The 27,501-nt window shown below is 44.5% G+C and overlaps 1 protein-coding gene across 1 annotated transcript in view; it reads right to left on the reverse strand.

The window, feature by feature from the left end:
- Positions 1 to 27,501, reverse strand: part of LOC137300081 (solute carrier family 15 member 2-like) — a 147,632-nt gene that overhangs the window by 10,111 nt on the left and 110,020 nt on the right. The window contains exons 20-21 of the mRNA XM_067969176.1: positions 8,439 to 8,570; positions 3,458 to 3,565 (exon numbers count right to left, since the gene is read on the reverse strand). Coding sequence (XP_067825277.1) covers positions 3,458 to 3,565; positions 8,439 to 8,570 — 240 coding nt within the window. The remainder of the gene's footprint in view (positions 1 to 3,457; positions 3,566 to 8,438; positions 8,571 to 27,501) is intronic.

Genomic DNA, 27,501 nt, shown 5'->3' on the forward strand with positions numbered 1-27,501 from the left:
ATCGGCCCCTCGAGCCTGCTCCGCCATTCAATAAGATCATGGCTGATCTGATCCCAACCACAAATCTAAAGAACACAAGAAGTCGGAGCAGGACCCGGCCACATAGCCCCTGGGCCCTCTCCGCCACCCACAGGGCATTGACCGATCCGAACTCAGCTTCATGTCCAATTTCCTGCCCGCTCCCCATAACCCCTAATTCCCTTTACTTCTAGGAAACTGTCTATTTCTGTTTTAAATTTATCTAATGATGTAGCTTCCACAGCTTCCTGGGGCAGCAAATTCCACAGACCTACCACCCTCTGAGTGAAGAAGTTTCTCCTCATCTCAGTTTTGAAAGAGCAGCCCCTTATTCTAAGATTATGCCCCCTAGTTCTAGTTTCACCCATCTTTGGGAACATCCTTACTGCATCCACCCGATCAAGACCCTTCACAATCTTATATGTTTCAATAAGATCGCCTCTCATTCTTCTGAACTCCAATGAGTAGAGTCCCAATCTACTCAACCTCTCCTCATATGTCCACCCCCTCATCCCCGGGATTAACCGAGTGAACCTTCTTTGTACTGCCTCGAGAGCAAGTATGTCTTTTCTTAAGTATGGAGACCAAAACTGTATGCAGTATTCCAGGTGCGGTCTCACCAATACCTTATATAACTGCAGCAATACCTCCTTGTTTTTATATTCTATCCCCCTAGCAATAAAAGCCAACATTCCGTTGGCTTTCTTGATCACCTGCTGCACCTGCATACCAACTTTTTGATTTTCTTGCACTAGGACCCCCAGATCCCTTTGTACTGCAGTACTTTCCAGTCTCTCGCCATTAAGAAAATAACTTGCTCTCTGATTTTTCCTGCCAAAGTGCATAACCTCACATTTTCCAATATTATATTGCATCTGCCAAATCTCCGCCCACTCACCCAGCCTGTCTATATCCCCTTGCAGGTTTTTTATGTCCTCCTCACTCTCCACTTTCCCTCCCATCTTTGTATCATCTGCAAATTTTGATATGTTGCACTCGGTCCCCTCCTCCAAATCGTTAATATAGATTGTAAAGAGTTGGGGACCCAGCACCGACCCCTGTGGAACACCACTGGTTACTGGTTGCCAGTCCGAAAATGAACCATTTATCCCAACTCTCTGCTTCCTGTTCGATAACCAATCCTCCACCCATGCCAGAATATTACCCCCAATCCCGTGATTTTTTATCTTAAGTAATAATCTTTTATGTGGCACCTTGTCGAATGCCTTCTGGAAGTCTAAATACACTACGTCCACTGGTTCCCCTTTATCCACCCTATACGTTATATCCTCGAAGAACTCAAGCAAATTTGTCAGACATGACTTCCCCTTCATAAAGCCATGCTGACTTTGTCCTATTAAATTATGCTTATCTAAATGTTCCGTTACTGTCTCCTTAATAATAGACTCCAAAATTTTACCCACCACAGATGTTAAGCTAACTGGCCTATAATTTCCAGCCTTCTGCCTACTACCCTTTTTAAATAACGGTGTTACATTAGCAGTTTTCCAATCTGCCGGGACCTCTCCTGAGTCCAGGGAATTTTGGAAAACTATCACCAAAGCATCCACAATCCCTACTGCCACTTCCCTCAAGACCCTAGGATGGAAGCCATCAGGTCCAGGGGATTTATCCGCCTTGAGTCCCATTATTTTACTGAGTACCATCTCTTGAGTGATTTTAATCGTATTTAGCTCCTCCCCCCCGAGAGTCCCCTGTTTGTCCAGTGTTGGGATATTCTTAGTGTCCTCTACTGTAAAGACTGAAACAAAATATTTGTTCAGCATTTTTGCCATCTCCATGTTTCCCACCATTAATTTCCCGGTCTCATCCTCTAAGGGACCTATGTTTGCCTTAGCCACCCTTTTTCTTTTTATATAACTATAGAAACTCTTGCTATCTGTTTTTATATTTTTTGCTAATTTCTTTTCATAATCTAACTTCCCTTTCTTAATCAATCCTTTAGTTACTTTTTGCTGTCTTTTGAAGAATTCCCAATCTTCTATCCTCCCACTAAGTTTGGCTACCTTATATGTCCTTGTTTTTAGTCGGATACTATCCTTGATTTCTTTACTTAGCCACGGGTGGCTGTCATTTCTTTTACACCCTTTTTTCCTCAGTGGAATATATTTATTTTGAAAGTTGTAAAATAACTCCCTAAATGAACACCACTGCTCATGTACCGTCTTACCCTTTAATCTATTTTCCCAGTCCACTTTAATCAATTCCGCTCTCATACCATCATAGTCTCCTTTATTCAAGCTCAGTACGCTTGTTTGAGAATCAACCTTCTCACCCTCTAATTGGATATGGAATTCAACCATGTTGTGGTCGCTCGTTCCAAGGGGATCCTTAACTAGGACATTATTAATTAATCCTGACTCATTACACAGGACCAGGTCCAAGGTTGCCTGCCCCCTTGTAGGATCAGTTACATACTGCTCAAGAAATCCATCCCTGATGCACTCAATGAACTCGTCCTCAAGGCTGCTCTGCCCAATTTGATTTGTCCAGTTAATATGATAATTAAAATCCCCCATAATTATGGCTGTTCCCTTATTACATGCCCCGACTATCTCCTGATTAATACTTCTTCCAGCAGAGTTGCAACTATTAGGAGGCCTATATACTACGCCCACTAATGTTTTTTTTCCCTTATTATTCCTTATCTCCACCCAAACTGTTTCATTATCTTGATGCTTTGTCCCAATATCATTTCTCTGTATTACAGTGATTCCTTCCTTTATTAACATAGCCACCCCACCTCCCCTTCCTTCCTGCCTGTCCTTCCTGATTGTTAAATACCCTGGCATATTTAATTCCCAGTCGTTGTCACCCTGCAGCCATGTTTCTGTAATGGCCACAAGATCATACCCATACGTAGTTATTTGTGCCGTTAACTCGTCCATTTTATTACGAATGCTACGTGCATTCAGATAAAGAACTTTCAAATCTGTTTTGTGACGCTTAGTTCCTGCTTTTTCCTTTTTTAACACTTTACCTATTACTCCATACCTTCTGTCCCTTCCTGTTACGCTTTCCTCTCTCTCCCTGCTCAGGTTCCCAACCCCCTGCCACTTTAGTTTAAACCCTCCCCAACAGCACTAGCAAACACTCCTCCTAGGACAGCGGTCCCGGCCCTGCCCAGGTGCAGACCGTCTGGTTTGTACTGGTCCCACCTCCCCCAGAACCAAAGTAGTCCCGATGGTGAAGCCAAGGATGAATGTTTAGAGGCTCTGCTCCCAGCGTAGAGCCGTGCTGGCTGGGAGTGCTGATCAGAGATTCACAAGCAGAGTTCCGCAGAGGGCTTCAGAAGCAGCTCCCCTTCACTTTGCGCGGCCTGTCTCTGATTGGTTTGGGATTCACTCCCCACTACATCAACCCCCCACCCCCCGACACACACACATCGTTGCATAACAGGCGAGCCTGGGTCACGTACCTGATTACTTATTAGGGTACACTCCGCGATCACCACGACGATGAGGTTTCCCATGGCGATGGTGAGGAACCAAGCAGCCATCACCACCGATCTCATGGAGGAGGGGGCCTGCAACATAAATCAACAAATAAGCAGCTGACCAGCAAGAATCATCCCATTCAACAAAACAGTAAGTTCATCAGCAGAGAACATGGGAACAAGAGGAGGCCATTCAGCCCCTCGCGCCTGTTCCGATAATCAGATCTCGGCTGATCTGCACCTCAACTCCAATTTCCCACCTGATCTCTGTATCCCTTGATACCCTTACCTAACAAAAATCAATGGATCTCAGTTTTGAAACCTCCCCCCACCAGCATCCACATCCCTTTGGGGGAGAGAGTTCCATATTTCTATTACCCTTTGTGTGAAAAAAATGCTTCCTGATTTCCCTCCTAACTGGCCTAGCTCTAATGTTAAAATTATGCCCAGATTATGACTTGTTCTTGATCCCCCCCACCAGAGGAAATCGTTTCTCTGTATCTACTCTATCAAATCCTTTTACCATTTTAAACACGAGGCGCAAAACGTCATTAGATCAAAAGCACCTAATCCCCTTTCTCCCCAATCCCTTCCTCCCAGAAACACATCTAGCTGTCCCTTGAACCCCTGTAAGCTGCCCACTGCAATGCCATTTGGTAGATCAGTATGAGATAGTCAATATTCGGCCAATTAAGTCCTACAGCACAAGAACTTTACATGAAAAATACTGAGGGTGTAACTATACTGGGACAAAGGCAGTGGGGACAAAAGAGGGTCACAGACCCAAGCAACAAAGCAAATTCTATCCTCCAGCTAGTATCCTGCCATTGGCTGCACTGAATTCCCACCTCCTCCAAATTAGAACATTAAATCCACATTCCCAATTTCCCCAGGTCCCAGCGACAGGGCAGTAGGTTGGTTACATCCTCCGACAATGTGGCAACATAACGCCCCCACCCCCTGATTCTATATTAGTCTAATACCCCCACCCCCTGATTCTATATTAGTCTAATACTCCCACCCTCTGATTCTATATTAGTCTAATACCCCCACCCCCTGATTCTATATTAGTCTAATACCCCCACCCCCTGATTCTATAGTAGTCTAATACCCCCACCCCCTGATTCTATATTAGTCTAATACCCCCACCCCCTGATTCTATAGTAGTCTAATACCCCCACCCCCTGATTCTATATTAGTCTAATACCCCCACCCCCTGATTCTATAGTAGTCTAATACCCCCACCCCCTGATTCTATATTAGTCTAATACCCCCACCCACTGATTCTTTATTAGTCTAATACTCCCACCCCCTGATTCTATATTAGTCTAATACCCCCACCCTCTGATTCTATATTAGTCTAATACCCCCACCCTCTGATTCTATATTAGTCTAATACCCCCACCCTCTGATTCTATATTAGTCTAATACCCCCACCCTCTGATTCTATATTAGTCTAATACCCCCACCCTCTGATTCTATATTAGTCTAATACCCCCACCCTCTGATTCTATATTAGTCTAATATCCCCACCCTCTGATTCTATATTAGTCTAATACTCCCACCCTCTGATTCTATATTAGTCTAATACCCCCACCCTCTGATTCTATATTAGTCTAATACCCCCACCCTCTGATTCTATATTAGTCTAATACCCCCACCCTCTGATTCTATATTAGTCTAATACCCCCACCCTCTGATTCTATATTAGTCTAATACCCCCACCCACTGATTCTATATTAGTCTAATACCCCCACCCACTGATTCTTTATTAGTCTAATACTCCCACCCCCTGATTCTATATTAGTCTAATACCCCCACCCTCTGATTCTATATTAGTCTAATACCCCCACCCTCTGATTCTATATTAGTCTAATACCCCCACCCTCTGATTCTATATTAGTCTAATACCCCCACCCACTGATTCTATATTAGTCTAATACCCCCACCCTCTGATTCTATATTAGTCTAATACCCCCACCCTCTGATTCTATATTAGTCTAATACCCCCACCCTCTGATTCTATATTAGTCTAATACCCCCACCCTCTGATTCTATATTAGTCTAATACCCCCACCCTCTGATTCTATATTAGTCTAATACCCCCACCCTCTGATTCTATATTAGTCTAATACCCCCACACACTGATTCTATATTAGTCTAATACCCCCACCCACTGATTCTTTATTAGTCTAATACTCCCACCCCCTGATTCTATATTAGTCTAATACCCCCACCCTCTGATTCTATATTAGTCTAATACCCCCACCCTCTGATTCTATATTAGTCTAATATCCCCACCCTCTGATTCTATATTAGTCTAATACCCCCACCCACTGATTCTATATTAGTCTAATACCCCCACCTTCTGATTCTATATTAGTCTAATACCCCCACCCTCTGATTCTATATTAGTCTAATACCCCCACCCTCTGATTCTATATTAGTCTAATACTCCCACCCTCTGATTCTATATTAGTCTAATACCCCCACCCTCTGATTCTATATTAGTCTAATACCCCCACCCCCTGATTCTATATTAGTCTAATACTCCCACCCTCTGATTCTATATTAGTCTAATACCCCCACCCTCTGATTCTATATTAGTCTAATACCCCCACCCTCTGATTCTATATTAGTCTAATACCCCCACCCTCTGATTCTATATTAATCTAATACTCCCACCCTCTGATTCTATATTAGTCTAATACTCCCACCCTCTGATTCTATATTAGTCTAATACCCCCACCCCCTGATTCTATATTAGTCTAATACCCCCACCCCCTGATTCTATATTAGTCTAATACCCCCACCCCCTGATTCTATATTAGTCTAATACTCCCACCCCCTGATTCTATATTAGTCTAATACCCCCACCCCCTGATTCTATATTAGTCTAATACTCCCACCCTCTGATTCTATATTAGTCTAATACCCCCACCCCCTGATTCTATATTAGTCTAATACCCCCACCCCCTGATTCTATATTAGTCTAATACCCCCACCCCCTGATTCTATATTAGTCTAATACCCCCACCCTCTGATTCTATATTAGTCTAATACCCCCACCCTCTGATTCTATATTAGTCGAATACCCCCACCCCCTGATTCTATATTAGTCTAATACTCCCACCCCCTGATTCTATATTAGTCTAATACCCCCACCCTCTGATTCTATATTAGTCGAATACCCCCACCCCCTGATTCTATATTAGTCTAATACTCCCACCCCCTGATTCTATATTAGTCTAATACCCCCACCCCCTGATTCTATATTAGTCTAATACTCCCACCCTCTGATTCTATATTTAGTCTAATACCCCCACCCCCTGATTCTATATTAGTCTAATACCCCCACCCCCTGATTCTATATTAGTCTAATACTCCCACCCCCTGATTCTATATTAGTCTAATACCCCCACCCCCTGATTCTATATTAGTCTAATACCCCCACCCCCTGATTCTATATTAGTCTAATACCCCCACCCTCTGGTTCTATATTGGATAATGGGTCTAACCACCTTATCGGCTGATATAAAGATGGTTACGGCCATGGAAGGAGTGTTCACAGCGCGGCCTGTCAGACTGTTAATCAGCCTGAGACTTCACACTACTTCACACTGTTCTCCAAGGGAAGAGCGTAAAGATACGACAGTGATTTCTAGCCTATGATACCCTCTTGACCCTGTGAGAAAGGATTATTTTCTTGTACTGTAATCACTGAGAAAGAAACAATGAGCATCGAAGAATGGAGCAGAGGGGAATGCTCAGATGCATTTGGAAGCTGCGTCCTGTCTGAGCTTTACAATTTTACTTACTAATGGTTAATGTCACTCCTCACATTACCCTGGGGATGTTGACTGTAGTAAGTGGACAGTAGGTCTCTCCTCAGTATAATAAGAAAGGGACTTCAATCATGAAGGTGTAAACAGACTAAAAAAAACTTTCAAAGTTACAGAACATAAGCACGTGTTGCACTCACCCAGGAACAGGCGACTCTCTGCACCACACACCACACCAGTACACGGCACTAAAGCCCGAAATACAGGAACCGCTGTCATTTTTGTAACAAATTAAAATTTATCACCACTCCAAACCTACTCCCTATTTTCTCTCCAATCCCAGAAAATTCCACAAGTGCAGTGTCAGGACTGCTCAAATAAACCAGCGAACATTCTCCTTATTTCAAGAAAACAAACCTTCACATTAGACAACAGCCGAACATGCCCCAGAAAGTTCCTTTGAAAAAGACAATAAAATGTTTTTTAAAGTTTTACTTTAGCAGTTTATTTAACATATAATTTATTTGAGGCCAAACACACTTGTTAACTATGACTCTCAGAAACCATTTGCTCATTTTAAAACTTTTTTGCCCGGAGTTCATTTACAACCAACAGTGGAAGAAAGTCTGATTGATTAGGTCTGCAAAGCTCCAGTTCTGGCCTCCAACCAATCTGGTTCTGACAGCATCAGGTCCCGCCCTACAACTGATCCATTTGGTTGACACTGTCAACACTCCCATCGCAATGAAAAACGTTGATTTTTCTGATGAAATGCCAATGAACTGACACATGGGTTGAAATACTGCTGATGCTGATGGAAGCAAAGGTATTAAGGGGTACGGAACCAAGGCAGCTAGATGGAGTTAAGATACAGATCAGCCATGGTCTAATTGAATGGTGGAACAGGTTTGAGGGGCTGAATGGCCTACACCTGTTCCTATGTCTGAGAAGAAACTCTGAGGTTCCAGATCTTTCACTGCAATGGAAGAACTTTCAACACAAAGTTAAATCACGGGTTGGGATGGGGGTGTACTTTTGCACAGAGATACTAAAAAAAAGACCTCTGTTGAGCCCGGTTCTTGGTTTATTTACTTAATAATGGATGACACTTGCTGACCTATATGAGCAAAACCAGAGCTTGTAGCATTTTTGTAAATGAATCCCTTCAGTCTTGACATTACCTGAGTGTAAGCCAGGTGTAGTCCAGTCACTGAAAACAGTATCTCAGACATTGAGATTATCAGGTACTGAGGAATCTGCCATAGCACTGAGACCGTCTTTGGCCAATGATCAATGTTCAACTGCATAGTGACCTGGCAAAGAGAGAAATCGTTACTCACCAGAACACAAGAACATGCAAATTACTAGGAACAGGAAAAAGCCATTTGCACCAATCCCTATTTACTATCCACCCTCTCTCCACATCGCTCAGTCCCTTCTCCCTCCAGAAATACATCCAGTGTCTCCAGAACACTCAGTGACATCATCTGCAGGCACAGGGACAGCTTTCACACATATACTGATGACACACAGCTCTCCCTCTCCACCACTTCCCTCGACTCCTCGGCTGACTCCACGTTATCAGACTGCCTGCCCAACATCAAGCCATGGGTCAGTCACAACTTGTTCTCTAGAAAAGAGAAGGCTGAGGGGTGACTTAATAGAGGTCTTTCAAATTATGAAGGGGTTTGATAGGGTAGACGTAGAGAATATGTTTCCAGTTGTGGGGGAGTCCAAAACTAGGCATCATAAATATAAGACAGTCACTAATAAATCCAATAAGGAATTTAGGTGCAACTGGACCCTGGTCTGAGCTTTAAACCCCACATGCTATCCATGAGGATCTTCAAAGTCATTTTTTTTTGCTAGTTTTAAAACCTGTTCTTTTTTGGGGGACGGTTTCAGTTTTTAGTTTTAGCATCAAAACCCTGGAGAAAATCAGGACGGAAAAACGAAGCCCCAAAAGAAAATCCAGGTAAATTTAGAAAAGGCAAGTCAACGAGCAAGAGACTAAGGGAAAGGCACAGTGAAGCTAAATGCAAAGGCAGTTCATTTCTCGACCTCTGCCAATGCCTTTCATGCATGTGATAGTAGCCCTACTGATATCCTGTCCCCCTATCCTCACCCCTGCAGTCAAACACTGCCGTCTCCAGTCACTGCCTAGCACTCGCCTGCTTGGCACAGCTTTTAACTGAGATGGCACCTTCATCCTGCCACTCAGTGACCCGTCCCCAAGCGTCATCACACCACTCAAAACGCAATTCTCTCACTTCTTGGTGACAGCCGATATTCTCGGGTTTTTACACAAATACAGGAGGAATGCACAGACATTTTGTAGGAAAATAAGTCTGATTTAAACACAACTGCGTTTGCAGATGAGCCACCCAGGTTTGGTTTTGTATATCAATATCCAAGAGCCTAAAATGCCATTCTATCCAATACAATCCTTACTCAATCTCCATATTGTTTAAGTGATAATTACAGGTCTGCACCTTGTGAAACAGCAGCAGTAGTTGTATTATTTGTCGGGCGAGGGAAGATGAGAGAGAAAACCTGCAACCATTGGTTTTAGCGGCAGATCATAAATTAATACATATTTTCCATTCTTGAATTACGGCAGATGTCAACTGGTTAACTATTACTTAAAACTGGAAATCAGGTGGGCTTCTGTCCGGGTGTGTGCTGCCCCCCCAGAAACATATGCCCAATGTCCTCATTGGGCATTTGAGACTTAAGCACATAATCCAGGCTGACACTCCAGTGCAGTACTGAGGGAGTGCTGCACTGTCGGAGGTGCCATCTTTTGGATTGGATGTTAAACCGAGGCCCCGTCTGCCCTCAGGTGGATGTAACAGATCCCATGGCACTGTTCGAAGAACAACAAGAGAGTTCTCCCCAGTGACCTGACCAATATGTATCCCTCAACCAACATCGCTAAAAAAAACAGATTATCTGATAATTATCATATTGCTGTTTATGGGATCTCGCTGTGTACAAATTGGCTGCTGCGTTTCCTACATTACAACAGCAACTATACTTCCAAAAGTACTTCATTGGCTGTAAAGTGCTTTGGGACGTCCTGAGGCCATGAAAGGCGCTATATAAATGCAAGCCTTTCTTTAAATCTTTTTCATTCTTCATTCTCTGAGCAGTCCGACACAACATAGTGTTGCACCCCAAGCTGGCACCATTTTCACTCTGCTCTGTCTGGCCGAGTCCGGAGGTCTCCCTTTGGTACGGGTACAGGTTTCAGTCCCGCTCTCATTCGCTGCTGAGTCGAGCTACCTGAGGGAGGTGCCAAACCCTGGTTGCAACATCTGCCAGAAGGGGGTTGAAAAATCAGAAGGGGAATTGGGGGGGGGGAGGGGAGTCACCCCTGTTTGGTCCCTGTCACTCCTCGCGACTGGCTAGCAGGGGCACTGACAGCAGCCTGGGAATAGGCCCTGGACCCAGCCTCTCAACTACAGATGCCAGTCAGGCCCTTGAGGAGTGCAAACGCAGGCTGGAGGTTAATTCTTGAAGAAAATGTCTGGAGAGCAGCAGCTTCTTGTGAATCCCAGGCTCTAGCTCTTGGTGAGAGGCCAGGTTATCAGTAAAAAAACAAAGTGAGTATTGACACCACCATGTTAGCCAATGAGTTGGAGACGGGGCAGGACTTACAGCAAATAGTCTATTTACTCAGCAAACGGAGTCTATCGAACTTTCGAGCAGTTCTTGCCGCTTCTGAGATCCACACTCACGCCATGCGCTGCCACGTTCACCCTCTCGATCTCTCTCTCCAGCAGCACCGACTCACGATCTCAGAGTTGTCCTGTTCCGCAGTTCCATTTCATCCTTCGCCTCACCCGGCGCTTTGACAAAAAACTTTTTTCTAAGCTTCAACAACTCTTAGATACCAACACCCCTCCTCATCCTTCTTCCCCTTCACTTTCCTCTGACCCCAGCCCTCCCTCCAATCTCACCATTTGTCGTGTTTTCACTATCCCCTCTGACCTGCCGCTCTCTGACTCCGAATGATCAGTCCTCAGCAAAGGCCTCAGCTTCATCTCCTTACGCCCCCACCTCAATGAATTTCGAGCTCGACACGATGCCGAGCTCTTCTTCCGTCACCTGCGCCTCCGCGCCCACTTCTTTGGCCAGGAGTCTTCCCCCCGCACAGTGGATCCATTCTCCTGACTTCAGAATTCTCGTTCCACCTGGACCCCTCCCTCTGGCCTCTTGCCCTCTCTCGATCTTTTCATTGTGAACTGCAGTCGTGACATCGGCCGCCTCAATTACTCTACTCCCCTCACTCACTCTAACCTCCCTCCCTCTGAACTCGCAGCACTCCGTTCTCTCAGGTCCAACCCTCACATTGTCATTAAACCTGCTGACAAGGGCAGCGCTGTTGTTGTGTGATTACAGACCTCTACCTTGTGGAGACTGAATGCCAATTCTCCGACACCTCCTCCTACCTCTCCCTGGAACCTAACCCCACCGCCAAAAATCAAGCCATAGTTTCCCAGACCATCACTGACCTCATCTCCTCTGGAGATCTTCCTCCCACTCCCTCCAACCTCATAATCCCCCAACCCCGCACAGCCCACTCCTACCTCCTTCCCAAGATCCACAAACAGGACTGCCCCGGGATACCCATCGTTTCAGCCTGTTCTTGTCCCACGAAACTTATTTCCTCCTATCTCGACTCTATTTTTTCTCCCTTTGTCCAGTCTCTTCCGACCTACATCCGCGACTCTTCCGACACTCTCCGCCACTTAACAGTTTCCAGTTCCCCGGCCCTAACCATCTCCTTTTCACCATGGATGTCCAATCCCTCTATACCTCCATCCCCCATCAGGACGGTCTGCGGGCCCTCCGCTTCTTCCTTGAACAGAGACCCAACCAGTCCTCGTCCACCATCACCCTCCTCTGCCTGGCTGAACTTGTTCTTATGTTGAACAACTTCTCCTTTGACTCCACTCACTTCCTCCAAATAAAAGGTGTCGCTATGGGAACCCGTACAGGTCCTAGCTATGCCTGTCCTTTTTGTGTGATACGAGGATCATTCCTTGTTCCAGTCTTACTCAGGCCCCTCCCTCACCTCTTTTCCCGGTACATTTGCTTCCAATTTCTATCCTTCCCTCGTCTTCACATGGTCCATCTCTGACTCTTCCCTTCCCTTCCTCGACTTCTCCATCTCCATTTCTGGGGATAGGCTGTCAACCAATATCTATTATAAGCCCACCGACTCCCACAGCTACTTTGATTACACTCCCTCCCACCTCGCTTCCTGTAAGGACTCTATTCCCTTCTCCCAGTTTCTCCGTCTCCGTCGCATCTATTCCAATTCCACCGTCCGCACCAGTGCTTCCGATATCTCTTCCTTTTTCCTCAACCGAGGATTCCCCTCCACTGTAGTTGACAGGGCCCTCGACCGTGTCCATCCCATTTCCCGCACTTCCGCCCTCATCCCTTCCCTTCCCTCCCAGAACCATTTAGGGTTCCCTTTGTCCTCACCTTTCACCTCACCAGACTCCACATTCAACGTATCATCCTCCACCATTTCCACCACCTCCAGCGCGATCCCACCACCAAACACATCTTCCCTTCCCCTCCCCTTTCAGCATTCCGATGGGACCGTTCCCTCCACGGCACCCTGGTCCACTCTTCCATCACCCCCAACACCCGCTCTCCTCCCCACAGCACCTTCCCGTGTGAGCGCAGGAGATGCAACACCTGCCCCTTCACCTCCTCCTTTCCCACTGTCCAGGGCCCCAAACTCTCCTCCCAGGTGAAACAGTGATTTACTTGTACTTCTTTCAATTTAGTTTACTGTCTCCGCTGCTCACAATGCGGTCTCCTCTACATTGGGGAGACCAAACGCAGACTGGGTGATCGCTTTGCTGAACATCTCCGCTCTGTCCGCATGCATGACCCTGACCTGCCGGTCACTCGCCATTTTAATTCCCCGTCACACTCCCACTCTGACCTCTCTGTCCTCGGCCTCTTACACTGTTCCAATGATGCTCAACGTAAGCTCGAGGAGCAGCACCTCATCTTTCGATTAGACACTTTACAACCTCTGGACTTAACACTGATTTCAATAACTTCAGATCATAACCACTGCTCCCATTTTTTGGGTCAGCGAGTGCTGGTAATGGTTCTGCTGCTGCCATTTACAGCTACTCCTGACCAATCTTTTGTTTCTTTACCTGTCCCATTACCGCCCTCCTTGCCTTGCACCATCATCCATTTTGTAATTTAATCACTCGTGCCCCCTCCCCATCACAGACCTTCCCTTTTGTTCTTCCCTCCCTCCCCCCCCTTTCCCTGACTCTGTACTTGCTCAAAAACTTTAACTCTTTAACATCTTCCAGTTCTGACGAAAGGTCATTGACCTGAAACGTTAACTCGGTTTCTTTCTCCACAGATGCTGCCTGACCTGCTGAGCTTCTCCAGCATTTTCTGTTTTTATTTCAGATTTCCAGCATCCACAGTATTTTGCTTTTGGGTCTCTGTAAACAGGGCACAACAGCAGAGTCTATTTAAACAGCACACGACAGCAAACAGAGTCTCTTTACTCAGCAAACAGAGTCTATTTAAGCAGAGTCTCTATGAACTGCAGCAAACCGACCAAAACTACAGAAAAGACTCCGGATAAAAGCAGGATTATTTCTCCCGCAAAATACAGTGAGTGGAGGATAGTTACATAGAAAGAAATGGTTGGCTTTCTTTCTCTTTTTGTATTTATTTTTTGACACTTTACGTGTGACTGATATATCTGTATGTGTTTAAGTTCTTAGTATTTCACACGTTTCCATTCAGATGCTGAGCTTTTGTCACAGCCTCATCTGTGTGTAGCTGAACTCCTAACACCTCGCCCCACCTGCAGTTATTTTGGCCAAGGTCTAATGATTTAAGAAGAATACATAACCAACATTCAAAGACATAACGGGGGGACTGGATGGTGCAGTGGGTTAGACACTAGTCCATTTACCCAGATTCAAATCCAGCACAAACTGGCGAGATAAAAGCCATGATGTGGAGATGCCGGTGATGGACTGGGGTGGACAAATGTAAGGAATCTTACAACACCAGGTTATAGTCCAACAATTTTATTTGAAAATCACAAGCTTTCGGAGGAGAAAGCCTCCGAAAGCTTGTGATTTTCAAATAAATCTGTTGGACTATAGCTTGGTGTTGTAAGATTCCTTACAATGGTGAGATAAAGGTTAGTGAGAAGAGTTTAGGCAGACTAAATCCCGTTTCTAGTGGGCATGCAGCACAAAACTACCCCAACCTTAATATTCTCATTCAGAGAGGCAAGTGTGCAGAGGGTAGGAAGCTGTCTGCTGAGGCTGGAGATGAAGATGTTATTGGACCAAAGTGAAGGACAGGGTACACAGGTATGGTAGTGTAGTGGTTATGTTACTCGACTTGTAATCCTAAAGGCCTGGACTAATAATTCTAGAAAATGAGAGTTCAAATCCCACTATGGCAGTTTGAGAATTTGAATTCAGTTTATGAAATCTGAAAATAAATAAGCTGATATCAGTAAAAGTGACCATGAAGCTGTCGGATTGCTGTAAAAACCCAACTGGTTCACTGGTGTCTTTTAGGGAAGGAAACCTGCCATCTGGCCTATATGTGACACCAGCCCCACACCAATGTGGTTTGCTCTTAACTGCCCTCTGAAGTGGCCGAGCAAACCTTCTCAGTTGTATCAAAGTGCTTCAGTTCAAGAAGAAGGCCCACCACCACTTTCTCTAGGGCAATTAGGAATGGGCAATAAATGCCTTCCTTGCCAGTGACCCCCACATCCTGAGAATGAATAAAATAAAACCTCAGTCTAACTGTGCTGGGTCTGAAATAGAAAGTGTTCTATGCCCTGAACACTAACATGGCTCACCTTGATCGGGGCAATTTCACACAAAAAAAAGGTTTTCTTTCCCGCTCTGACATTGTGTGTCAGACAGAAATGAGACAGAACCTGGGATAAATGGAGCTTATTTTTAGAACTGCGAACAGCGTCTCCCCAAACTTACAGCAGGTTATTCAGAGCAGGCCCCACCAACAGAGAGAGGCCGCATCAAAATGGCATTGCTGATTTCAATCTCACAAAGTACATACGGGTGATCAGAACAACTGTTTTAATCTGGTAATATAGTTACAAATATAATATCTAAAGCATCCTGGCATGACAAATTACTCCAGAGGTGCAGTTACTGTCATCGTGTAAGTAAATGTAGCAGTCATTCCAAACAATCAACATCCCATGAAGAGCAATTGTGTAAATGACCAGTTAATCTGTTTATGGTGGTGTTGGTTGAGGGATAAATGTTGGACAGGACACCAGGAGAAGTTCCGTGCTCTTTGAATAGTGCTGTGGGATCTTTAACATTCACTTAAACAGACAGACAAGGCCTTGGTTTAATGTCCCAGTCAAAGGACGGCATCTCTGACTGTGCAGCACTCCCTCAGTGCTGGACTGACGTGTCAGCCTGGATTACATGAACAAATCCTGGTGTGCCACTCAAAGCCACAACTTTCTGACTCAGAGATGCAAGTGCTACCGACCGAGCCAAGCTGACACTCAACAGGTAGAGCAACAGGGAGTAGAAGCACTCAAAACTTAAACCAGCACCGTAACAATTCATCAAGAGAAAACTGTCCTATAACCACTAACTAACAGAAATTTGAAAAAAGGCAGACAAACTCTCACCTAAAAAATTAACGTTTTGCTGTTTACATCATCAGATTCCTCTGCTGCTGATTAGTGGATTTACTGCACCCGTGAGCAGCAGATAAACAATCCACTCTCAGCCGCGCTGGTCATAAGTCACTCCACCCCATTCCATCGTGGGGTAAACTCCAGGCCAAGCAGCTTCCCAGTGAGATATCTCTACAACTGTTGGGTGTTTAATGCACAGTGATGAGACTGGAGAAGTGGAATAAGGATTGGATGTATAAGCTTCAGGATAGGGATCTGGGAGTCCCGCTGAATAGCTTGTTGAACTCACAAGCACAGAGTGAGGCAGCAAGGAAAGAAATTTATATACATTCCATTGAGGAATAAAAACCCCACGGGAAAAGTGATCCATCCATGGCTAACTAAAGAAGTTAAGGATTGTATTAGATTAAAAGAAGAGGCATATAATGTTGCCAAGAAGAGTAGTAAGCCTGAAGATTGGAAGAGTTTTAGAAACCAGCAAAGGATGACCAAAAAATTGATAATGAGGGAGAAAATAGAATATGAGAGTAAACTAGCAAGAAATATAAAAACAGATTGTATTACAAGGAATCTATTACAAGTATGTAAAAAGGAAGAGAGTAGCAAAAGTAAACGTGGGTCCCTTCGAGGCTGAGACAGGAGAAAATATAATGGGGAATAAGGAAATGGCAGAGATGTTAAACAAATATTTTGTATCTGTCTTCACAGTAGAAGACACAAAAAAAACTACCAGAAATAATGGAAAATCAAAGGTTTAATGAGAGTGAGGTTAAACACGATTTGCCTTTAACAAATCCGGGCTGGCTTTCCTTAATGAATCCACATTTGTCCAAGTGACTGTTAATTTTGTCCCGGATTATCATTTCTAAAAGTTTCCCCGCTACCGATGTTAAACTGACTGGCCTATAGTTGCTGGGTTTATCCTTACACCCTTTTTTGAACAAGGGTGTAATATTTGCAATTCTACAGTCCTCTGGCACCATCCCCATATCTAAAGATGTTTGGAAGATTATGGCCAGTACCTCCGCAATTTCCACCCTTACTTCCCTCAGCAACCTAGTATGCATCCCATCCAGTTCGGGTGACTTATCTACTTTAAGTACAGATAGCCTTTCAAGTACCTCCTCTTTATCAATTTTTAGACCATCCAGTATCTCAACTACCTCTTCACTTACTGTAACTTTGGCAGCATCTTCTTCCGTGGTAAAGGCAGACGCAAAGTACTCATTTAGTACCTCAGCCATGCCCTCTGCCTCCATGCGTAGATCTCCTTTTTGGTCCCTAATCAGTCCCACCCCTCCTCTTACTACCTGTTTACTGTTTACATGCCTATAGAAGACTGCTGAATTCCCTTTTATGTTTGCCGCCAGTCTATTCTCATACTCTCTCTTTGTCCCTCTTATTTCCTTTTTCACTTCCCCTCTGTACCTTCTATATTCTGCCTGGTTCTCACTTGTGTTGTCAACCTGACATCGGTCATACGCTCGTTTTTTCCACTTCATCTTACTCTCCACCTCTTTTGTCATACAGGGAGCTCTGGCTTTAGTTGCCCTACCTTTCTGCCTCATGGGAATGTACCTAGACTGTACCCGAACCATCTCCTCTTTAAAGGCCGCCCACTGTTCAATTACAGTTTTGCCTGCCAATCTTTGATTCCAATTTACCCGGGCAAGATCTGTTCTCATCCCATTGAAATTGGCCCTCCTCCAATTGAGTATTTTTACTTTAGAGTGGTCGGTGTCCTTTTCCATTGCTATTTTAAACCTTATGATACTATGTTAGCTGTTCTCCAAATGTTCCCCCACTGACACTTGCTCCACTTGGCCCATCTCATTTCCCAAAGCCAAATCCAGCAATGCCTCCTTTCTCGTTGGGCCAGAAACATACTGGCCAAGAAAGTTCTCCTGAACGCACTTCAAAAATTCCTCCCCCTCTTTGCCCTTTACACTATTACTGTCCCAGTCTATATTAGGATAGTTGAAGTCCCCCATTATCACTACTCTATGGTTCTTGCACATCTCTGTAATTTCCCTGCAAATTAACAACTTAGATGAAGGGACTGAGTGTAATGTATCCAAGTTTGCTGATGATACAAAGCTAGGTGGGAAAGTAAGCTGTGAGGAGGACACAAAGAGGGTGATTTTAAAACGAAGGGGGCGGGGTCAAATTGAGGTCAGGAAACCCATTAGTACGGGTTTTCCGGACGTCCTTACGATTTTGACATAAGGACGTCTTTTTTTTGTTGGTTTCCCCTCCGACTGACCAGCTGATTGACAGGCTGGTCTCAGTCGGACGGGAGACAAGACAGGGAGAGGACGTGTTATAAGAACATAAGAAATAAGAAATAGGAGCAGGCGTAGGCCAATCGGCCCCTCGAGCCTGCTCCGCCATTCAATAAGATCATGGCTGATCTGATCCTAATCTCAAATCTAAATTCATGTCCAATTTCCTGCCCGCTCCCCGTAACCCCTAATTCCCTTTACTTCTAGGAAACTGTCGATTTCTGTTTTAAATTTATTTAATGATGTAGCTTCCACAGCTTCCTGGGGCAGCAAATTCCACAGACCTACTACCCTCTAAGTGAAGAAGTTTCTCCTCATCTCAGTTTTGAAAGAGCAGCCCCTTATTCTAAGATTATGCCCCCTAATTCTAGTTTCACCCATCCTTGGGAACATCCTTACCGCATCCACCCGATCAAGCCCCTTCGCAATCTTATATGTTTCAATAAGATCGCCTCTCATTCTTCTGAACTCCAATGAGTAGAGTCCCAATCGACTCAACCTCTCCTCATATGTCCGACCCCTCATCCCCGGGATTAACCGAGTGAACCTTCTTTGTACTGCCTCGAGAGCAAGTATGTCTTTTCTTAAGTATGGAGACCAAAACTGTATGCAGTATTCCAGGTGCGGTCTCACCAATACCTTATATAACTGCAGCAATACCTCCCTGTTTTTATATTCTATCCCCCTAGCAATAAACGCCAACATTCCGTTGGCCTTCTTGATCACCTGCTGCACCTGCATACTAACTTTTTGATCTTCTTGCACCAGGACCCCCAGATCCCTTTGTACTGCAGTACTTTCCAGTTTCTCACCTTTAATATAATAACTTGCTCTCTGATTTTTCCTGCCAAAGTGCATAACCTCACATTTTCCAATACGTGTTCAGGTAAGTCTGCAGGTAAGTCTTTGTATGGATGGGTGGGGGGGTGGTTCACAGGGGGGCATGGATGGACACGGGGGCATGGGTGGGCAAGGGGTGTAGGTGGGCAAAGGGATGGGTGGGCAAGGGACATAGGTGGGCAAGGGGCATGGGTGGGCACCGGGGTCACAAGTGATGGGGGATGGGATTGGGGGTCAGTCACGGGGGGCTGTCGGGATCGGGGGGGGTCATCACAGGGGTCTGCAATCATTGAGGGCGAGGGTCGGGGGTCGGAGGATCAGGGTTTGGGGGATTGTGGTCAAGGGAACAGGGTTGGGGGTCCGCAATCGGGGGGGAGGGAGGTCGTGCAGGTGGGCTTGTTGGGCCTGAGGGAAGCATTCCTGCTCCTCTGGGCCCACAAGCTGTGCCTTTTTAGGCACCTACCTGTTAGTCTCGGGCCTTCTCGCCTCCTTTCACGAGGCGTAAAACAGAAGGCCCGGGAATCCTGACCCCCCCCGGGGTTGAAATCGGGAATTCGTGAAAAATGGAGGCCTGAAGCGGGTTGGTCGCCTCCTGGGAGCGGGTTGGTCGCCTGCCCTGGTGAAAACTGGTAATGGGCGGGTTGAAGGCAGGTCGGAAATGGTGGCAATTTTCAATGCCCCCCACCCCACCCCCAACTCACCCATTTTTTAATTTGAAAATTGAGCCCAAAGAGTCTGCAAAGAGATATAGACCGGTTAAATGAAGGGACAAGAAGGTGGCAGATGGAGTATAATGTGGGGAAATGTGACGTGATTCACTTTGGTAGGAAGAATAGAAAAACAGAATATTTTTTAAATGGTGAGAAACTATTAAATGTTGGCGTTCAGGGGGATTTGTAAAAGAAACACAGAAAGTTAACATGCAGGTACAGCAAGCAATTAGGAAGGCAAATGGCATGTTGGCCTTTATTGTGAGGGGGGTTGGAGTACAAGAGTAAGGAAGTCTTACTACAATTGTGCAGGGTTTTGGTGAGATCACACCTGGAGTACTGGGTATAGTTTTGGTCTCCTTATCTAAGGAAGGATGTACTTGCCTGAGAGGCAGTGCAACAAAAGTTCACGAGATTGATTCCTGGGATGAGAGGGTTGTCCTATGAGGAGAGATTGAGTAGAATTGGCCTATACTCTCTGGAGTTTAGAAGAATGAGAGGTGATCTCATTGAAACATATAAGATTCTGAGGGGGCTTGACAGGGTAGATACTGATGGGTTGTTTCCCCTGGCTGGAGAGTCTAGAACTAGGGGGGCATGGTCTCAGGATAAGGGGTCGGACATTTAGGACTGAGATAAGGAGGCATTTCTTCACTCAGAGGGTTGTGAACCTTTGGAATTCCCTACCCTAGAGGGCTGTGGATGCTCAGTCATTGAGTATATTCAAGGCTGAGATCGATAGATTTTTGGGGTCTAGGGGAATCAAGGAATATGGGGATTGGGCGGGAAAGAGGAATTAAGGTCAAAGATCAGCCATGATCTTATTGAGTGTAATTGTAGAAGCTCTTACAATCTGTTTTTATATTATAATCACAATTTTCTCCCTCTTTATCAATTTCTTGGTTACAGAGATAGGGAGGGGCGAGGCCATGGAGGGATTTGAAAACAAAGATGAGACTGGGAGTCAATGTAGGTCAGAGAGCACAGGGGGTGATTCGTGAATGGGACTTGGTGCAAGTTAGGATACGGGTAGCAGAGTTTTTGATGAGCTGAAGTTTAAACACCAACAACTCTTATGGTGTTGCTCCAGGTAAATCTTGTCGGGGACCAACAGCCCAGGCACCCATCTGACATTACAAAATGTGGATTCTGTTCATATATCCCAATATACGAACTAAAATGATTCATCTATTGTCATGTTGGAGAATAAGAAGTTCTTCAGCATAACAATAGGTGAACCATTTTAGTTCATATATTGGGATATTCCTATGCAGAAATATTAGAGATTACGTGCAGAATAATTGGTGCCTGGGAGAAATTAGCTGAACCTCTCGGGTTCTTCCTTAAAAGCACTTGCAAGAGTCCATTATTCTCGAGTACAGATTTAGGCGTTCAATTGGGTGGCTGTATTCCAATTTTACTTTCTTTTTGCCAGGACAAATAGAATAACAGCTGTTGTCAGGCACAGAGGTCTGTATTGACTTATTCCATCAGCTGTGTTCCATCAGTCGATCATTTAGCATTAAAACTTTACCAAGCAATAATCTACAGGAGGAAATTCTCAATTTATATGATTAGTGATGGAGAAAAGTCACCACATTGGGTAATTCTAGCTCCATTGTCAATCTTAGATATTCAGAAATTGATACAAAATGCTAGTGGAGTTTGAAGTTCAATAGATGAATCAATAACAATGGATGAATCATTTTCAGCAATGAACTTATTGATCATAAAGGACAAAAAGGCTGGGAGAAGTGAAAAATATTTGCATGTGCCCTGATCACACTCCAACCCAAGCAACCAATGATTGATGACTCCCCAATTCAGCTGGAGGCTACTGTCCAAATGAGCAAGAAGTCCAGTTAGCTGTGACTTCCCTCTCTATTCTGATGCTGTGCTTGCCTCATGCTATTGCCTTTTACGGTTAATGATGAGAGGGAGATGACATTCACAGTGAAGAAACGATTAGGCAGCAAGATGGCCCCCTTATCATGGCTGCCAAGGGCAGATTGTCATTAACGAGCAGACGATGTCTGAGTCAAATCATCCCTTGCATCAGTTTTCTTTCCCATTTTTATTTTTAAATTTACATTTCAAACTAATCCCTGCAAACCCAACTGTTTGCATTATCTACAATCTGTATATATTAAAATGCATTAGACAGACTGTTTCTATCCTTTGTATATACAGGATCCTATTTATTCTCTTGCATGTCCGATCATCTGGAAAGTCTTTAGGATTTAACTTTCTGGCTGAGAGGGTGCGTTTTGTTTTGTTTTTGACAAGTTGGTGGGTCACACACTCAAGTACTCCACGGGGAGCTGGAGATGAATGGTTCGAAGCTGATGGAACTTCACATAGAAGGGAAACATAATCAGAGAGCGAGCTGACTGATGTAATACTGCTTTTAAGCAAGAATTGGGGGGGGTCCCCAATGGCTCAGTCATTAAATGCATTACCTGACGTGGTTCTGAGACATACACCCCAGGAAGGGGCCAAGTTTAATTCTGAAAAGTGCATGTGTGGATATTGACTAAGGACCGGATCTTCTCCACAACATTTCACAGGGCCTCTCGGAAATGTTAACTTGCCTTTCTCAATCAGTTGCTGAACAGCCTGAAGCTCGTTTCTTGTTTTTCATAGGATAAAATCATAGAATCATATAAAAGTTACGGAAAGAGGGAATTCAGCCCATCGAGTCCGCGCCGGCTCTATGCAAGAGTTGTGTCCTCTAGTTTATGTTGCCTCTCCTCATTCTTCCTACCGAAATGTATCGCTTTGCATTTTTCTGAGTTAAATTTCATCTGCCACGTGTCCGCCCATGCCACCAGCCTGTCTATATCCTCTTGAAGTCTATCACTATCCTCCTCACTGTTTACTACCCTTCCAAGTTTGGTGTCATCTGCAAATTTTGAAATTGTGCCCTGTACACCAAGTCCAAGTCATCAATATATATCAAGAAAAGCAGTGGTCCCAGCACCAACCCGTGGGGAATATCACTGCACACCTCCCTCCAGTCCGAAAAACAACCATTCACCACTACTCTCTGTTTCCTGTCATTTAGCCAATTCTGTATCCATTTAGCTATTGCCCCCTTTATTCCATGGGCCACAATCTTGATGATAAGCCTACCATGCAGCACTTTATCAAACGCCTTTTGAAAATCCATATACACACATCAACTGCATTGCCCTCATCTACCCTCTCTGTTACCTCATCAAAAAACTCTATCCAGTGACATTCTAGGCTGAAAAATAAAACAACGCACATCATTGTGTTTATTCCCCAATCTTCAATTTCTACATTAAAAGTGCTACAAAAATGCATGTGGTCATTGAATAAGTAGATGAAAGGATTACAGTTTAAAGAAAAGAAAGACCCTGAACTAATTCCCATGAGGCAGAAAGGCAGGGCAACTAAAGCCAGAGCTCCCTGGATGACAAAAGAGATAGTGAGTAAGATGAAGCAGAAAAAATGGGCTTGTGTATTAGTTTATGGGCAAGTGTATTAGGTTATCGAGGTCAAACTGACTGGCCTGTAGTTGCTGGGTTTATCCTTACAGCCTTTATTGAACAAGGGTGTAACATTTGCAATTCTCCAGTCCTCTGGCACCACCCCGTATCCACGAGCGTTTGGAAGATTATGGCCAGTACCTCCGCAATTTCCACCCTCAGCAACCTAGGGTGCATCCCATCCAGACCGGGTGAATTATCTACTTTAAGTACAGCTATCCTTTCAAGTACCTCTTCTTTATCAATTTTTAGCCCATCCAGTATCTCAACTATATCTTCCTTTACTGAGACTCTGGCAGCATCTTCTTCCTCGGTAAAGACAGATGCAAAGTACTCATTTAGTACCTCGGCCATCCCCTCTGCCTCCATGAGTAGATCTCTTTTATGGATCCTAATCAGCCCCCACTCCTCCTCTTACTACCCATTTACTGTTTACACGCCTGTAGAAGACCTTTGGATTCCCTTTTATGTTGGCCGCCAGACTATTCTCATACTCTCTCTTTGCCCCTCTTATTTCCTTTTTCTCTTCCCCTCTGAACTTTCTATATTCTGCCTGGTTCTCACTTGTGTTATCAGCCTGACATCTGCCATACGCCCATTTTTTCCATTTCATCTTACTCACTATCTCTATTGTCATCCAGGGAGCTCTGGCTTTAGTTGCCCTACCTTTCTGTCTTGTGAGAATTAGTTCAGGGTCTTTCTTTTCTTTAAACTGTAATCCTTTCATCTACTTATTCAATGACCACATGCATTTTTGTAGCACTTTTAATGTAGAAATTGAAGATTGGGGAATAAACACAATGATGTGCGTTATTTTATTTTTCAGCCTGGAATGTCACTCTTTGTACGGTGAGCAATTCTCACATCTCAGTTACGGTAGCTGTAAACATAGAGTGGAGTTTAAATTAACAACAACTTGCATTTATACAGCCCTTTTAATGTAGTAAAAAATCTCAAGGCACTTCACGGGAGTGTCATCAAACAAAATTTGACGCCGAGGACAGGTAACCAAAAGCTTGATCAAAGAGGTAGGTTTTAAGGAGGAGAGAGAGGTAGAGAGTCGGAATGGTTTAGGGAGGGAATTCCAGAGCTTAGGGCCTAAGCAGCTAAAGGCACGGCCGCCAATGGTGGGGTGACAAAAATTGGGGATGCGCAAGAAGCCAGAATTGGAGGAACGCAGAGATCTCGAAGGGTTGTAGGGGTGGAGGAGGTTACAGAGATTGGGAAGGGCGAGGCCATGGAGGGATTTGGAGACAAGTTTGAAAATTTTAAAATCGAGGCATTGCCGGATCGGCAGCCAATGTAGGTCAGCGAGCACAGGGAAATTAAGATGTATGGACGTACTTAGGTTGAAGACTCAGGAGAACTGAGTGTGGTTCTCTAATAGACATTGAAATTCAGAATACCACCTGCCTTGTTTTTGTTTGATAGAAACCCAACGTAGATTGTTAAAGGAATTCCTCAGCATATGTCACCAACAAAAAACTTCTAGTCAATTCTGAGACAAACAATGCAACTCTTATGTTCAGAGATTTAAAATCCAGATGAGATATTAAGTATGTGTAGCCCTCCGCTCTCAATGCCCTTCTGCTGATGCCTTAAGAGCTGACTCTCAGTCACACTCTTCACATTAACCTGCTAACTTTCTGACATCATCTGCTGATATATAAAAACAAGGTAACATTTTGCCAATCGTGCTTAAAATGTAGATTAAGGGTTTTTAGTCCTAAGGTCTAATTAAGGAACTGTTGACCAGTGGAGTTTATAAAGTTGATGCTGTGAGATCTGGGATTCCTCTGGTGGTCTTTTCCCAGTACAGTTCAACCATTAAAGAACACAGCGACTGCACAATCGCAGGTTTCTCAAATGCATGACACCCACCAAGTGTTCAATATGTCTTACAGCCAACGTATTGCTGTGTGACTGCCTGTTCAGAAACACTTAGATCTGAGCAGCGAGGAAAATGCAGGGATCACAGTTAGATCCTTCCACTGGAACCATGCAGTGAATTTGCACAATAAAAATGATTTACATGTCATAATTATGCAACCAGAAAGTTTGATTCTTTTTGTGCGTGGTGCGACACTAATTGTTTACCTTGATCTCTTCCCTCTTCTGGTCTCACTGAATCGTACACCACCCATGGCCGAGAAGATCTGATTGTCAACTTGGTCCCAGGATTATGCCAACTCTGTCCTTGAGGTGGACAATGGGTCATGCGTGAAAATTGCCCAACGGTGACTCTCACTCCAATTCTGCCTTCCTTTCACCAGTTGTTTCCATGAAGCTCCCTCTGCCATTCAGACCTTCTCCACAACAGTGCAGATGAGATCGGGAGCTTAGCGACAAGAGGGTGAGGGAGGAAGTGTACTGTGACACCCAAAAGTCATTTCAGACTTTAGTCAACACACTCAATAGCATATGTCATATATCAGGTAGAATCAGGGAGATATCTAAAGAACTCATGAAGTTGGCAACAATTCTATAAAGACTTCCCCCAGTTCTTCGGTGCTGAACAAAGCCTCAATATTGCTTTATGTAACTGACTGACAACAGCCAACTCTGATTTCAAGTGAAGCCATGTGTTACCAATATTACAATGGTGTTGAGAATCCCTACGTGGTCAGTTTTTGGTAAAATATTAAAATGCCTACGTGGCAAAGAAGCAGAATGCAAAATGGTTAGAAAGGGTTAATTAGTTAGTAACTGAGATTGGTACAGGTGGCCTGGCCTCCTGCTGGGCCATATGTTTGCGTAGTCAGCAGGTTTGCATTGTCTCATCAATGTAGAGTCTTTGATGTGATTCAAGGGCTGGTCTGAATGTCTCCATGTTTATGGCAGATCAATATAGGTAACGAGCTTAGCCAAAGTTGAAAGACATTCCAGGTTGGGAGATAAGGAACAGAAGGAACAGGGAAGAACATTCCAAGTTGGAAGGTGAGGAAGTATCCCCTTTGATGTCTAACAGCAACATGGTCAGCACATGGACGATCTATGATTGGCCGGCAATAATGTAACCTCGCATGGCAACCTGTGCCCGGCTTATGATTGGTGTTGACTCTTGTGTTAATGATGTTCCAACCCCTATCGATCTGTATAAAGGTATGAGTTTTTGTCTTTGTCTTTGTCTCCTTATTCTGTTAGAATCGTTCGGATTCTCTCAGGAATCTGAATTGAAGCTACAGACTAAGACCTGCTATTAAAGTTGTGATGAACTTTAAAATGTATTCGACTTCAGTTTTTACTGAACCAGACTGAGGGGAAAGAATCCGGATCGTCATTTGGTGGCCCGTACGGGGATCTTAACGGTGGTTCACCGAGAGTTCGCGGAGTAAGAGGCGGATTGTCTCAGACACAGAGGAAGGAAATGGCGCCCCGATGTAAGTAGTCTTAATTTACTACGTCGGTTTTCCTCCAATCCGTCAGTCTGACGACGAATCGTCCAATCGCTAACACTCGTGTGGCGTCCTTACAAGATTCAGGTCAGTCTGGCGAATACACAGAAATAGCAGGAAGAGGTCAGTGCTCGAATATCACTGAGGGTCAGCTCTGGCTGAGGGTCAGCGTACGTACTGAGTGAATAACTTGTAAGCGGTAGGTCAGTGGTTCATATCAGTCAGGGTTTAAGTTCCTGGTGATTGGATATAAACAGGAACTTCGAGTCCCTGGGGATTGGGTATGAACGGGAACTGATTGCTTGTGCTGAAAGACTAAGGGAGGAAGTGCCTGTCTCAACACGCAGCCTTAGACCGGTTGTTAAGAGGGGAGATCCCCCACGCGAAGGTCAGGACCCTGAAGTGGGAGTAGGGACCAAGGGCACTTAGGATTGTGAGGCACAAGCATCAGTACCGTCCTCAAATTCTGTAATAAGCAACTGAGTGGCGATAATACGGTTGTGTTGACTAGTTGAATAAGAATAAAAGACTGGGGAATGTCAATGGCCATTGGGAGGAACTAAAAACTTAGATGCCGCCAAAAAGGCTCAGGAATTAATTTGGAAAAATAACAGAGGTACCACAGCCAAAGAACTAATTGCTTTATGGAGACAGTACTGTAAAAAAAAATGGATAGAATTAAGTGACTAGACAAATGTTTAAAAGACAGAGACCCGAAAAAGAAAGGTTCTGTTGTTTAAGTGTACTGTCCCTTTAAAAAGCCTGTCTTGATCAGTGCTTTTTTTGTCGGTGTTG

Source organism: Heptranchias perlo, chromosome 30 (assembly GCF_035084215.1).
Source record: "Heptranchias perlo isolate sHepPer1 chromosome 30, sHepPer1.hap1, whole genome shotgun sequence".
In the NCBI taxonomy this organism is placed as follows: Eukaryota; Metazoa; Chordata; class Chondrichthyes; order Hexanchiformes; family Hexanchidae; genus Heptranchias; species Heptranchias perlo.